This window comes from Dryobates pubescens, chromosome 12 (assembly GCF_014839835.1).
Source record: "Dryobates pubescens isolate bDryPub1 chromosome 12, bDryPub1.pri, whole genome shotgun sequence".
Lineage (NCBI taxonomy): Eukaryota > Metazoa > Chordata > Aves > Piciformes > Picidae > Dryobates > Dryobates pubescens.
Genome location: NC_071623.1, coordinates 15,861,284 through 15,876,978, shown reverse-complemented (window position 1 = coordinate 15,876,978; position 15,695 = coordinate 15,861,284). Strand labels below are relative to the sequence as shown.

The 15,695-nt window shown below is 39.9% G+C and overlaps 1 protein-coding gene across 1 annotated transcript; it reads left to right on the top strand.

The window, feature by feature from the left end:
- The first annotated feature begins 580 nt into the window (after positions 1-580).
- On the top strand, positions 581-15,431 carry FUNDC1 (FUN14 domain containing 1). Its single transcript, XM_054165937.1, has 5 exons — positions 581-708; positions 2,916-3,072; positions 5,336-5,411; positions 12,761-12,889; positions 14,735-15,431. The coding sequence occupies exons 1-5, from the start codon at positions 678-680 to the stop codon at positions 14,810-14,812; spliced, it is 471 nt and encodes a 156-aa protein (XP_054021912.1). The 5' UTR covers positions 581-677; the 3' UTR covers positions 14,813-15,431.
- Positions 15,432-15,695: the final 264 nt, after the last annotated feature.

Sequence of the window (15,695 nt, the reverse complement as noted above, 5' to 3'; positions counted from 1 at the left end):
TATTAATTTTTATGGGACATTTAATGCCCATGGCAACGTGACATCCATTTTCATGTGTCCCTGCTGCGTTTGATGTACTACAGCTGCATGAGACCCATTCTCCAGCCATGACGGCTGCCACCCCTTCATTTCTCATCCACAGCAAGCGTTATTCTGAGACTTTTTGAGGATCTTATACCTATCACGAGGCTGAGCAAGTCTTCCCCACATTGCGAGCAAGAACAGGCAGGGTGCCAACGGTCTGGGTCCCACCACAGCAACTGTGTGAGTTGCACACCTCGGGCCTGCACCCGTCAGCATTCCAGGGCCGAGAAGACTCAGGTGCTGTCTGCTTCAGAAACGAAACCGACAGCCCCGGCCCCACGGTGAAGGATGCTGGTGGCATGCTGGCCTCCAACCAAACGGCCACCCTCAGCCCTCCCTCAGAAACTACAGCCCCCACAATCCTCCCCAGAGCCACCCTCAAGCCGCCCGACACCTCGGGGAGAGCCCCCAGGCGCAACTCGTGCTCCCGCGGGCGGGGGGAGGGGCGACGTGCGCATGCTCGCTCCCGCCCCGCGGCCGCAGAGGAGGCGGAGCCCAGGCTGGGGGAGGACCAGCGTGGGCAGCGCAGAGCAGCGGGCTGGGGGCGGAGGGAGGCGGCCTGAGGCCCGGCTACGCCGTCAGCATCAGCCAAGATGGCGGCGCGGAGGCCCCGTACTGCCTCAGGTCAGTGGGCTCCCCGTGGGCTGGGGCGCGTCCGCAGCGATGCGTCTTGTCCCTTCCCCTTACGGGAAAAGGGAGGCGGAGGCATAGCGGCCGCCCTTGCTCTCGGGGGCAGCTGGCAGCCCGATCCCCCCCGCCGGTGCCGGCGCCCGCAGGCGGGGGAGGGATGTCCCGGGCTCTGCCCCTCCCCCGTCCGTCCCCCGCGTCCGTGCGGCCGGTGGGGGAGGGGCGAGGCGCCTGCGCGCGGGGTCTCGCGCATCGCCGTTGGCTCGTCCCCAGGCGGGCTTGAGCCGCCGCTGCTGCCGGTGCTAACCCGCGTACAGTCTCCGCCCCCCCTCTTCCGGGGGGCCGCCGTGGCGTCTCTCGGCTTAACTGCCGAAACCCCTTCTAGGCGGGAGCGGAGTGAGTGGCGAGAAGGAAGTGGCAGGGCCTCGGGTGAAAGCCGTCTTCAAACCAGAGTGCCGCTGAAGTCCTCATAAGGAGTGCACCAGGACCAGCGGCTCGAGGTGCTTCGCCCGAGGCCGCTGGACTAGGCAGTGTCGATTTCCCTAGCATCCGTCGTTTCCCCGTCTTTTAATGAGCACATCTTCTGAGTGTATTAGAATAGCCTTGCAGTGACGTGATGGGCGTCCTGCACACGCGGGCTTTTATGTGCATGAATAGTACACATAATCCTGACCTGCAATAAAGGAATTCATAATTACTGGGTTTTTACCAGTAGAAAATGCTCTAGCATTATTTTCTATACAACGTGTTACACTTGTGTTGGTTTCCATTTGAACAATATTTAGGGTGAAATGAATATAACTAACAGCTGTGAGAGTTCATATAAAGATGTTAAGGTTTGTGCTCGATTCCTGAAAGACGGAAAGGAAAACCTTTCCATAACAACTCTTCAGCGTTACGAGCTGCAGCACGCAGGAGCACTTCGGTGACAATAAAGGCATACAGTTCATGGGTGCACGTGTGTTTCTTGCATTCTCTTAACTTTTCACCCATCCTTATAAGAGGTAAAAGAAGCTGCTAAAGTGCTTAATAAAATGTTTAGATCTACAGTCTTCATAATTCTGTGTTAATTTAACTTCTCTGGAATGTCCCAGCAGCATTGCTGAACTTAAAATTCACTTTAAGTATATTTAGCCAAAGCGGACTTTAATTCAAGTATGTGTGTCCATAGAACTATGTTATTTTAAAAATGTTTTTCGTTTAAAAACTTAAATCATCTCTTCCCTTTGGTCTTTGAGTATGGGTGGTATTTAGAATCTCTCGTTTGAAGAAGTAGGATGTGTGTTTTGAAAATATCGACAATTGTACTGCAAATATGGAACTTAACTGTCCCAGTTTCATCTATTTCACCTGTTGTGGAAAAGGAACAGAAGCATCTGTTCTTGGCTTATTAGCATATGCTGACACTAAACATTTTATTAAGTACTTCATCCAGAAGCCCTCAATCTTTCAATTTTCCAGTTGATCCAGAAGAGATTGTGTGCGTGCTTTCCCTTAAGTTACATGTGTGTCACGTTGCTCAAGATCATAGAAGCAGTTGTAGTAGGTCACGGGAAAGCCCAGTGTCTAGTGGCCAGCAGCTGTAGGATGAGCTAAGAAAGATTTAATAGGGTAAGCATATACTGATACTTTCTTAGACTATTTTGAATGATTTATAGCCCAGGACCTCATTAGCATGGTGGTTGTCTTTGTGTCCAATAGCCCTTGGTGGATTTTTTTGGTTGGTTGGTTTTTCACCTTTTAACATTCTCTGTCATTACTTTGGAGTCCCCAGCTTTATGGTATGCACAGCAAGCTGTTGCAGCGGTTAGCTTGTGCTTCTGGCAGGGGGTGGGTGATGAAGGAGAGGAAGACACCTTTTTTTTTTTTTCTGTTGAACCAGCTACCTGATAGTTTTCATCTAATACCTCTTGGTTCCTGTACTTGAGCAGATAGGAGATTCCTGTTCACCTTTTTTGTGCCAGCCATGGATTAAATGGATGATACCTTCCCTGTAAGTCTTCTCTTCCTTACCATGAAGATTATGGAATAAAAATCTTGAAATCCCATGCTCTATGAGCTGCTGGACTGTAGGTAGCCTGTATGCAGTAGTTTACACCATTGGATTAGCCAGTTAATGCTAAAAATAGTTTTGTTAACGTTTGGGGGTTTTGCATGGATTGTTAATTTACTGTCTGAGAAAATCACTTTTTTTTCTGTTTAAGAACATGAAAGTGACGATGATTCCTATGAAGTGTTGGATTTAACAGAGTATGCACGCCGTCACCACTGGTGGAATCGTCTGTTTGGACGGAATTCAGGACCAATTGTAGAAAAATACTCTGTAGCTACCCAGATTGTGATGGGCGGCGTGACTGGCTGGTGAGAGAACATCACTTTTCCTAACTGCCCTAGGCCTGTTACAGTGTTAGAAGATCCATTTCCAAGGCTATTTGAGGCAGATAAATGTATCTTCTCTAACAGGATTTCCTTTATCGTTGATCAAGGTTATTCATGTGTGAACAATTTCTTTACAATTTCTTTTCTTTTTCTTTCTGACTCAACATTTCCAAGTGTTTTGTTGTACTGGTAAAAGACCAGTTCTCTTAGATAACTTATACCAGTTACTGTGGAAAGGATTTGGGGAAATGTCAGAGCTCTACAAGTACAGGAAATAAATGGAAAATTACTGCATGTAACTTCTGTTTGTATGGAAAAGTTTTTTTCCTCCCTAGTATAGATCTAGGAACCTTATTATGGTATTATTGCTAAGAAATCATATAGATAAAAGAAATGAGGGAAAAAATGTTGGAGAATGCACTTTTAATTAGGAGCCCCATTTCTTAGAGACTTTCTTCTCTGAATTCAGCTAGAGCCATTTTGAATAAATTAACAGTCTGTTATGCTGTTAACTGAAGGGAGGTACTACACTAAGGTAATTCATAGTGAAAGCTGGACAGTAAAGATGAGAACTTGCACTGAAAAGCATAGCCACAGCATTTGCAGCTATATCCAAGTATTGGTTATATCTCAGAGATATTGGAGTGGTGTTTTATCTATTCTGGTACTCTGAAAAAGTTGCATGAAAGACAGCATTATGGTAGCACAGGAACTTTTAAAGCAGAATTATGCAAGGTGTGGAAGATAAAATAGAGTGCAAATGAAATTTTGTCCAGGCACAGTCCAGCTTTGAGGAGTGTAGGCTTAGATTGATGTCTGATTTTTTTTATTTGCCTCTGTAGCCTTAAAATTATTTTTAGAGGTTAGATTTGTATACATAAACTCTGAAGCTTCTGGGGTATAGTTCTTGTATCCATAACAACTGGCTTATTGAAAGATGTGGAAATGGTGTATTTCAGTATCTGTATATACCTTTGAGTGCATATTCATATATATATATATATAATAAATATATATGCAGGGGGAAGAAAATTCCCCTCTGTGTGGGGGCAGGTGGTGGGAGCAGATGAAACACCAGCAGAGTTACCCAGTTATGGAAGCATCAGCCTTGGAAACATTCAGCACCTGCCTGAGCTAAGACCCTGAGCAACTTTATTGAGCTTGGAGGTTGAATCGAACTTTGCAGCTGGTCCAGTTTTGGGTAGATAGCTGGATTAGATGACCTCCAGAGGTCCCTTCCTGCCAAAACTATTCCATGATACCAATATCTGTACTATTCTCTATTTGATGTAGGAGTGTTTGGAGTCTGTGAACAAGATAATTAATTTTTGGTTACCTCGATATGTTAAAAATAAACTAAGGCCATGTCCCAGTAGAGAGGCCCCACTGATTTTAACTCTTGTGATAGGGATGTAACTTCTTACCCAAGATCGTAGAATCCTAACATGGTCTGGGTTGGAAGGGACCTTGGAAGGTCATCTAGTCCAAGCCCCTCTGCAGCAAGCAGGGACATCCTCAACTAGATCAGGTTGTCCAGAGCCCTGTTGAGCCTCACTTTTAATATCTCCAGAGGCCCCAACCTGGGCAACCTGTTTCAGTGTTCCCTCACCCTCATAGTAAAGAACCTGTTCCTAACATCCAATCTAAATCTGCTCTTCTCTAGTTTGAAGCCATTGCCCCTCCTCCTATCACTGCAGGCCTTTGTAAACAGTCTCTCTCCATCCTTCTTGTAGGTCCTTTTCAGGTACAGGAAGATTGCTATTAGATCTCCCAGGAGCCTCCTCTTTTCTAGGCTGAACAACCCCAGCTCCCTCAGCCTGAGATACTTAACTTCTGGGTTGTATAGTTAATATAAATGATGGTATAATGTACTTACCTCCCATTTGGGAATGGTTATAATGGCACTTCTATATTACTACATTGTGCTTTGTTAACTTACTAAGTTTAATAGCAGCGTTCAGCTTTTGTGTATAGACAAGGTCCAGAAATCTCAAGCTTACTTTAAAGGGGCCATCAGACAGCCATGAACCACCAACCATTACTTGTGTTGTCTTGTGTTAGAGTTTATTAATTCAATATTGTTTGTATTAAATATTCCAATTTTAAAATTTAAAAGTGTGACATGATAAATTTACTTTGTTAAAAAAAAGTAGTAATAGTTGTGGTAGGGAATTTTGGAGTGTGGCATTGTTCAGCAGACAACTTCATTGGACTGGGTGTTTTGTTTTTGTTTTGTTCTCCTAAGGTGTGCGGGATTTTTGTTCCAGAAAGTCGGAAAGCTTGCAGCAACTGCAGTAGGTGGTGGCTTTCTTCTGCTTCAAGTATGTAGCATTTCATGCTTTATAAGTTGGCAAATGTTGTTTACTAAACAATAGGAAAAATGCAGCTGTTGAGTAAAAGTTAATTAGGAAGGCTTCTTATCTACTTGATCTCTTCTGTCTTATCAGTCAAAAACTTCCATTGCAGCTGGAATATGATGTACAACAGAGACATTGCTAAAAATCAGAGGCAAATCAGAAGTTATCCTGTCCTGTAAAATAGTTTCTAGTAAGCTAAAAGAAACCTCTCTGCAGAAACTGAGATGCTCTGTGTAGTTCAGTACTGCCAGACTAGAGGAAGTAATTGTAAACCTATGCTTAGGGAGATCAAGGAATTTCAGATGGTTGTTTTAAGTAGGTTTGAGAATTTTATCAATCATTTAGAAGTGGGCTTCTTGGGCAGTTGTGTGGAAGGCTTGTTTTGTTCCATTTATGAAGCCATGTTTTGCTCTTTATTCCCCAGGCTGTATTTACTAGTTCTATCTGGTTGAACCTCTGAAGCTTTTCTGATAGCTTCACTGCATTCCTCTGTTCAATTGGATTTCAAATCCAGAATTTTTAATGATATTTTCTGGCATGACTCTTGTGTGATTTTCATCCAGTACTGTGGTTAGGGAGGGTGTATTTCCCAAAAGCTGTGACATTAGATGACACAACTTGAAATGAAGGAGAATTTCACATACCCTTCTGCAAGATGCTACATAATTTCTATTACTGGCATTTTTCATGTCTGAATACCCATGAGCTTGTCATTCTTCATCATTCCAGAGGAAGTAGACTGGTGCCAACTTAGGTTCAGTAATGCAGCTTTTTTTGAGACAGGATGTTAAGTGTATGTGTGTGTATATATATATTTACACACATTTATTATTTCTAACATCACCCTGGAGAATTTTCAGAAGACATATCCTACTTCCCATTATTTTATTATTACTGTAATGGCTGTTGCAGTCAACCATTGATCAGGAAGATTTGCATAGGACCTCTGATAGCTGCTGTCTAAGGCATCAGAATGTCACAGTTGTCAAGTAGTCCTACTGCCTTCATCATCCTGTTCTCTACTGATCTAGGGTTTGGTTTTAGGTGTGTAAACCCCATGTTCAACATGTAACTGAACTGCAGCACTCTATGTGAGAATGTATGCTTGTGGAGCTATTTGGATTTAAGCTGTTTGCTACAAATACAAAGCGTATTTTACTTTGTATTACCCGAAAGCAAGCATCAACAACAATGTATGAAGTCAGTGAAATAGTTTTGATGTGAAGCTTTATAGTATTAGCATTCATTTCACTTCACCATTATGCACTGATGACCTTTTAAAATCTCCTGGAAATCACTGCTTACTTGGCTTTGTACCTAAATACAGGGTGGAACTGTACAAGACTGTTGAATCTAATATGGTTTAGAATCATCCAGATGGAAACTTTTGGCATAACGTACTGTGCCAGCAAATGAATCAGTTTGACAGAATACTCTGGAATTGTTTAGCCTGTAGTATGTGTTTCTGGATCATTAGCAAAGAATTAATTTTGGGATTTTTTTTTAGATATCTATTTGCAGTGGATCTTGAAGTACTCATCATCCTTTTCATCTAGTTGACTTAACGATCTCAGTCTCTCTTCTCATGTTGTATGCCATTGGTCTTAATTCCTTTAATGACAGTTCTTATCTAGGAGTGGCTGAAGAGCCAACAGAATAGAGGCCTGGCATGCAGGGGTAGCCTGCAGGAACTTTCATTAGTACTGCTGACTACAGGAAGCTGAGAAGTTGAATCTAAAACCTGCAGGCAAAGAAAATTAGAAATTGCTTGAAACGTATTACTTGTGCAGTATATTCGCTTGTTGAGCAGTGAAGGCTTGAGAGCTTTCCAGTAAATGAAATAGATTTGCCATGTGTTTGAGTGTCTGATTTCTTAGTTGATCTCATTTCCAGTGTATCTGAAAAGGGATATTATCCAAGAGGAAAAATGAGCTGCGTATTTTGATTGAGTTGTCTATATCTTTAATTAAGTACGATGAGATGCTCTTGGAAGGGAGTGAAGTAAATGCCGTGGTCTTTCATTTCAATTCAAAACGTTTTGCATTTTAAAGCTGAGTCATAAATTCTATAGTGTAATTACATTTCTGTAGTCTTTAATTTTTTCATTTAAAGATCACACATTGTGATTTTAGTTTCTCTATGAATATGTGTTCAGTGCTTCCCTTGAGTAGGCAGAGGAGTGCTTCAGCACATGACTAGAAACTTGTGTTTTTATCTGTAGGTTTCTCTGAAGTTGCAGATTTCATTTCAGCTGCTGATTGCAATATTGATGTTGTAATTACCCGCTAAAACAAGCTCTGGAGAAGGCAAGATTCTTGGCTAAAGCCCATTCAGTGAAACATTTCAGTCCTGAAATGAAAAAAGATGGTGGGTTTTGGGTTTTGTTTGTTTGTGGGGTCTTTTTTGTGGTGTTTTCTTTCTGTCTTTCTCCCTCCCTTTCTTTCTTTCTCTTTCTTTCTCTTTCTCTTTCTTTCTTTCTTGCTTTCTTTCTTTCTGTCCTTCTTTCCTTCTTTCTCTTTCTCTTTCTTTCTTTCCTTCTTTCTTTCCCTTTCTTCCTTTCTTCCTTCCTTTCTTTCTTTCTTCCTTTTTTTTCTTTTTTTTTTCCTTTTCTTTCTGTTTTTTTTTTCTTCAGAGTGTGAAGACTTCAGCTCAAGAAATCTAGGAGGAAACTGAGAGCAATACGTATTTGCAGTGTTTGCACAAGAAGGAAAAGAGAGATTCCATTTTTTTTTTTCTGGAGGTGATCTAGAGATTTTTCGGTCTTAACATAGATTAAATAAAAAGGAGTCTGAGGAAGACAGCATAAATGATATTAAGGAATTTGCATAGTTTCTAAAAATTAGGATTGTTATCACATCTTTGTGCTGCATGTTTCAGCAGCTCAATCTGATCAATTAACTATCCTTTTTTTAATTGAAATAGATATAGTTCTTCAAATAAGCTGGTATAAGGCCAGTATTAGAGAAATTCTAATTTATTTCTCATAATAAGGGATTTTCCTTGTGTGGCTTCTAGTTTGTACAGCAGAGTTTACTGAAATCTTAGAGTAGGGGAATGATTAAAAACAATTGCTCTTATCGAGCACCTGTTCTGTGTTTTTAAACTCTTGTGTCATCAGTAATGGTTTCATTACTTTTTGTTTTGCAGTCAACATACAAATTGCAGGGTTTTTGCATTGTGTTGACTACTATTTAATCATAAAATGGTATTTTTGTTCAGTTATTTGTGCTGTTGCTAATATATTTTGCCCCATCCCATTAATACTCCATTGATTAATTCAGTTCTTTGGTGAACTATTTTCTGACTTGAGGTAAATCTTTGAAAGCAACCCAAGAAGCAAAATAAACTCTTAAGATCTCTTTTGGGTTTGTTGATACCATGCCATTATCATGTTGTAGCATCTCAACAAAGTGGGGAGAGAACAGCTTGCTTCTAGGGGTGGGGACTTAAGACAGAGTTGTGTTCAGTTTGGGGCTGAAGATCTTACTTGACAGTTGATGCACGCAAACTTTGAGGGAATGTGAGGTGGAATAGCCAAAGCAAGTGGTAATTGGCAGTTAGCCTTTTAAAGAAATACCACGTTTTAGGCAGGTTTTGACATGAAATGGAAGGGCATCATTTCTCTGCCTTTGTAACAAATTGAAGTAATTTCACTGGTTACAGTGAAGCTGTGCCAGCAGATGATGTCTGCAGACACAGCCTCTGCAATTTAACTCTTGTATCATTTAACTGTTGTATAATTTCTCAGTCTCCCTTTGTGTCTGTATATTGAAGTAAGAGACTGGCCAGAGCTGTTGTGTAAATTGATTGAGTGTGATGGGGGTTGCTACCTATTTAAATACCAGAAAATACCTAAAGATATTTTCTGTGCTGTACAAGCAGCTGAGCACCTTCTGGACTTCAGTTGCACTTTCTTAGTATGAAAGATTTTGTCTTTGAGGAAATTAAAACTGCTTTGTCTCCTCTTGCTATACAAATTTTCTGCTCTCAAACATTTTTCTGTTCATTACTCTTAAGCATGTTTCACAGTAATGAAGTATTTGCATGCCTCTCCAGAGCTGCCCCCAAAATGAGGTCTTCCCTCTTAGATTCTCTGTTTTCTTTGACTAGTGTAGGGAACACTGCACATGTACTTACTGTTCTTGCATTGATGTATTTTTTTTTCAGTTGCCTTTTTGGACAAAAACATCATCATTTTTTAAGCAGTTCTGGAAGATCTTGAACAAAAATGAATTTTACTAACCTGATATGTATATAATAATATTCTTTGCATTATTACATATACATATATAGATCGATTTCTGTATATATAACCCATTCTATATGTCTTTTTAGGGACACATACATATATATGTATAGACCTATGTGACTCCATATGTATGAAATACCATCATTTTAGTTTGTTATTGTAGGAGCTGGGTTTAGAAATACTAACCAGCTTTCATAATTTGTGCTCATTTAAATGTATTGTTTTAAGGTAACAGACCCTAAAGCACCATAAAAGCCCTACAATTTGAAGGCTATCCCACCCACACTTGAGTTCATTGGGGTTATTTCTGTGCTTATATACAAAATTATGTAATTAGTAGGGTTGAATCCAAAATGGATGTGACACAGACTCTGACTATCACTGCAGTGAAGTAGAGATTTTTTCCCCTTGTCAGTTAAAATGTTATATTCAATTTTATATTTGAAATACTTTATATTGAATTTTACATTCAGATTCTTTATATTCATTGTGCTCTGGTGCTTACTTCACAGATGTATACAGACACTCAAAAAGCAGAACTTAATACCTCTGTACTATGTTCAGGGAGAAAAGGAGTATAACTTTTATGGTGTAAACTGAAGTTTTGATGCAGTTACAAACTGTAACTACTGGAGAGCTAAACAGAACTTAATTCTGTGCCTCATCTTTCTTGTATGAATAACTGAACTAATTAAACCAGTCTTGACAAAATGTTTCTTTTGAAGTCCATTTTCTTACATTTTTGCAAGCAAATATATTGCCATTTCTTACATTATATTGGACTGGGCAGATTAGTCCATACTTAATTTTGTGGTTTATGAATTAGAAGGCAGCAATTCAGTGTTTGGGCATTTTTGAAATTATTGTGGTAATATGGAATACATAAATTAAAAAATCATAGAATCATTCAGGGTTGGAAGGGACCACAAGGATCATCTAGTTCCAACCACCCTGCGATGGGCAGGGACACCTCACACTAGATCAGGCTGTCCAGAGCCTCATCCAGCCTGGTCTTAAACACCTCCAGGGATGGGGCCTCAACCACCTCCCTGGACAACCCATCCCAGGGCTTCACCACTCTCATGGTGAAGAACTTCCTCCTCATGTCCAGTCTGTATTGTAAATCTTATTATCTTGAAAGAAGACAAAAATACTCTTAGCTTTTTAAAATTTTTTTTTATTTTATATGTTATTTTGTTATGTGATACAGTGACTGGATATGTAACCAGTACAACTTTGAAACTGGTTTCACATTTTCACACTGTATGCGGTCCTTAATTGGCTCTCCCTGCCTCACACTAATGCACGCGTGGCTAAAAGGTTTTAAAACAGGCAGGCAGGGTCTCTGAATTTGTTATATTCTGAGGTATGAAGTAGAGTATAATATTTAAGAAGTTCGGTTTGCATTTGTCTAGTGAATTGGATTTTTTGGAAATCAAAGTTTACTTTTCTTACATTGGTGGACTTAGGAGCTTCATTTTGAATCCAGACTGAAACCATCTGACACTTGTTCTATTTTTTATTTTTTTTTCAAGTTTGTGAAATTCTAATATGTGGTTAAGGATGTTGCTTAATTATTGTGGCAGTTTCAAAGCAAGTCAGATGGGGTAATTTTAGTTACTTTGTAGAAAGAACGAAGTGAAAGTCAAAATGCTCGCAGTGCCTCTAAGCAGAGTGAAACATTTCTCTCTATGCCAAACCTAATATATTGTATATTTAAATGTCTGTTCCACAGAAGTTCATTATCTGTGATTTTTATTTACCAATTGTACCATTTGCATGCAACACTGTTAAATAAGTTACATGAATTTGCCAGACATGAACTTAAGAAGGACCTGAGACGTGAAGAGATTTTGGTGTAAGTCATTTACCTATGTAATGATCTACATCTGTCTTAACAGTTAAAAGAAGCAGCAATCCTTAGTTTTGATGGGTTTGCCTCCTTTCCCCCCTTTTTCTTTTAACTAATGAGTTGTTTGTTTTAAATGTTCTCTAGAGGATGCAGTAATTGCCTTATTTGTTTGTTGGTGTTTTGGGTTTTTTTAAGCTGTGATACTTTGATAAACACTTAGATAAATATTTTGTTAATTGTATTAAGAAAATTAGTGGAATTATCAATGCTGGTTGAGTAACAGAACATCTTACTTCTTTGCAGGATCAAATCTTAGTAAGATAAATAAGGCAAAGGGTTGGGATAGGGCTTAAATGTGCTAAAAATCTCGTGGCTGTTGTTTAAGCATTTGGGGAGTTTGAGTGTGAATTGGTATGACCAATCCCCTAGAATTTACCCATTTTGATGACATTTCAGAACTTGTGCTGTACACAGACCATGTTGTTTTTCTAGTGTCTGGCTTTGCTCTGTAGAAAACATGAGCTATCTCTTGTATAAAATACTCTTTTGTTGGACAGTTTAAATGATGCAAGGTAAAATGATAGTTCTATGTATTTCTAAGGATGATTCTGATAGCTCCAGATATTCTGTCACAAATCAGAACCCCACAATTCTGAAAGAAGCTGAAATGAAGCCATTTTCTTCCATTGTTGTCCTATGAACATGCTTTTCCCTTTCCTATTCTTACAAATAAAGTTACAGTAAATGCTGAAGGAAAAATACTGTTATTTAAAGCTTTTGTAAGACTAGAGAACCTGTAAAGTTAACAAAGAGTTTACTGAACTTTGTCATTGCCTGTTCTAACTTGAATCTCTGTTTCTATGGAAAATGCTAGTGTTGAAGCAGAGTACCTGCTGTGATTGGAACAGAGTCTTTTCCTGTAACTAACCCTCCCTCCCCCCAAAACAACCCACTAAATGAAAAAACAACCGCAAACCAAAAGCACACACCAAACAAACAAAACCAAAACAAAACCCCAAAGAAAACACAAACCAAAGAGAAAAAAACAAACCACTCAAACAAAAAATGAAACAAAAGAACCCCCCCAAAACCAAACCAAAACCCCACAAACAAGCAACAACAAACCCCCTCACCTCTGTAGGCACTAAGATACTGTATTTTCACTTAGGAAATGTAAACTGCAACTGTACTAAACAGATTTTATTTTCCTAGATTGCTAGTCACAGTGGATATGTACAAGTTGACTGGAAGAGAGTTGAAAAAGATGTAAACAAAGCAAAAAAACAGTTAAAAAAGCGTGCAAATAAGGCAGCTCCTGAAATCAATACTCTAATTGAAGAGGTAAGTCTAAGGTGGTCAACTCTGTTCTACCAGTTAGTGTTTTGTCACCTTCCACTGCAGGTGATGATTGGTTGAATACGCAGGTGCAAAACTGGAAGGCATCAGAAGTGGTCTGTCTTTATGTTTTATTGAAAATTCTATTAAAAGATTGGACTGCTTTCTTCATTCAGCTTCCTGTTTTGTCCACTTTTACAGATGACACACAATTATCAAAGTTAATGCATTTCTACAGCTGATGCTGTTTAGAGTCTGCCGTTGGCTTTGCCATTTAGTCTGTACTAGACCTTGGCTAGTGAGAAAGCCAGTAAGCTCATGACAAAGTAAAAAGTTGTAGATGTTGTGAATAAAACTTGGTATCTACAATGACAAAGCCCAAATCTTCTTGCACTGATGATAAAAAAAGTTACTTATTGTAAAAGACTTGAGTTTCCTTCTGGAGAAAAGCAGTGGAGAAAAGTAGTAGCTATGTAACTAGAGTTATGGGGTTTATCTCATTTGTATAGTTTGAAGAATATCTATCTTCACAATCTGTCAGTTACATACTGTGTAGCCTGTGATGTTGATCAGTGTCCCTGGGGCTATTTCATCCTGTCATTTGAATACTTATTTAATCATTTTTAGCTCTCTTACTTAAAGAAAGGGGGGGGGCGGGGGGGAAGGCCTGTTTTTGCATATTTTCACATCTCATATAGGTTATCCTATCCTCCATATGGGATGTATGGAGTGGCACACAGGTTGATAAAAATTACCTGTAAATTTTAATGTGAAGTGGAAGTTCAAGAGAGATGGTTTTCTGGCTTCTGTGTATAGCTTAACCTGTCCTTCTCCATTGCCCTGTAGAAATGGGTGGGACAGAATGGGGGTTTTGGTGTTTTTTCCTTTTTGTTTTTCCCTGAGAATAGAATAGAATAGAATAGAATAGAATAGAATAGAATAGAATAGAATAGAATAGACCAGACCAGGTTGGAAGAGACCTTAAAGATCATCACGTCGAACCTATCATCCAGCACCACCTAATCAACTAAACCATGCAACCAAGTACCCCATTGACTCTCCTTCTAAACACCTCCTTCTATTTGTGGAGCAGCCATTCTCAAGTGTTTAAAGTAGAGGAATTACAAAATAGCACATTTGATCTAGTGTGCTGTACTCTGTGCCATTACTTAATGAAACACTGTACACAAACGTCTTTGTAGGATTAAGTGGTTAGGAAGCTGGTCCATAATGGAGTGAACTGTATTTATTTTCTAGTGATCTGCTCTTAGGAAAAAAGTATGTTTTTAAAAAGTGATTAAAATTGATGTCGTGGTGGTACTCATCTTTTTTTTTTTTGCCAAGGGAGTTTGTAAAACATCCATCTTGATTCAATCAAAACAAGTGGTATTGCCACAAAATTGCTGTGTCAATTCCTCTGTATTTTGACTTGAAATGCTAGCTGTATTTTAAATCTACTAATAAAGACAGCTCTGAGTCAGTTTTCACTCCATGAGTGCCAGCAGTTGCCACCTAGCTCAATATGTTTTTAGAATCATAGAATGATCTGGCTTGGAAGAAATCTCCAAAGGTCATCTAGTCCATCCCCTTTGCAGTAACCAGGGGCATCCTCACCTAGATCAGGTTGCCTAGAGGCCTGTCAAGCATCACCTTTAATGTCTCCAGGGATGGGGCCCCAACCACCTCCCCAGGCAACCTGTTCCAGTGTTCCACTACCCTCATGGTAAAGAACTTGTTCCTACCCCTCCATAATTCTAGTTTTTGTTTTGCCAGCAATTGTGCTAAGTATTAACTGCTGTAATCAGATACAAATAACTCTGTTCTTCACAAATACCTTTTTTTTTTTCTCAGTCAACAGAATTTATCAAACAGAACATTGTGGTGTCCAGTGGATTTGTTGGAGGCTTTTTGTTAGGCCTGGCATCGTAAGGAGCTGGATCGTCTCTCCCTGACGGCATTTGTGTCAGCAAAGAACGGTTGTGATGTCGCGCTGTCTCCGAGCAGTGTGGGCCACTGGGCCTTCCAGAGCACGCTGAGTGGACTAGCTAGACAGCTGGGAAGCTTTTACATTTCAGGCTTTTGCCTCTCGAAGCTTGGCAAAACTAGGATTTGCTGCAAAACGGTGCAGTGTGCTCATTATAGCATTTCTGGGCAGAACTGGTTCATCTTCATCATGACTGTTTTTATCTATGACCTTTCAAGATCTAGCATTTTTAAAAAAATGTTATTCTTGGAATAGAGAATGTAACCATACTGTAAGAAAGCAAGCTCCATTTCTGTGTTTTCAGTTAAGTATTGTTCATTCTGAAAGTATTTCTCTTCATGCTGTAGTAGATGGTATCAATGACTTCACAATGTATTACGATACTGTAGTTTCAGCCTCGTGGCTGCCCATGTTCCTTAGAAATCTCTGCAATAAACTATCAATCTGTAATCCCTTTTTACAGAGTATTAAATAACAAAGAATCATGAGCTTATTAAAGGTGAAAATTAACTTTGGCTCTGGCTTTTGTGTACCTAGAGAAGAATCACAGATTATTAGGGCTTGGAAGGGACCTCAAATGATCATCTAGTCCAACCCCCCTGCCAGAGCAGGATCACCTATACCAGGTTACACTGGAAAGCATCCAGGTGGGTTTTGAGTATCTCCAGAGAGAGAGACTCCACAACCCCCCTGGGCAGCCTGTTCCAGTGTTCTGTCACAGTGAAAAAATTTCCCCCCGTGTTTCCATGGAACTTCTACCCATTGCCCCTTGTCCTGTCATTGGGCATCACTGAGATGTTCTCATGCTTGTAGTAGGCATCTGGTACA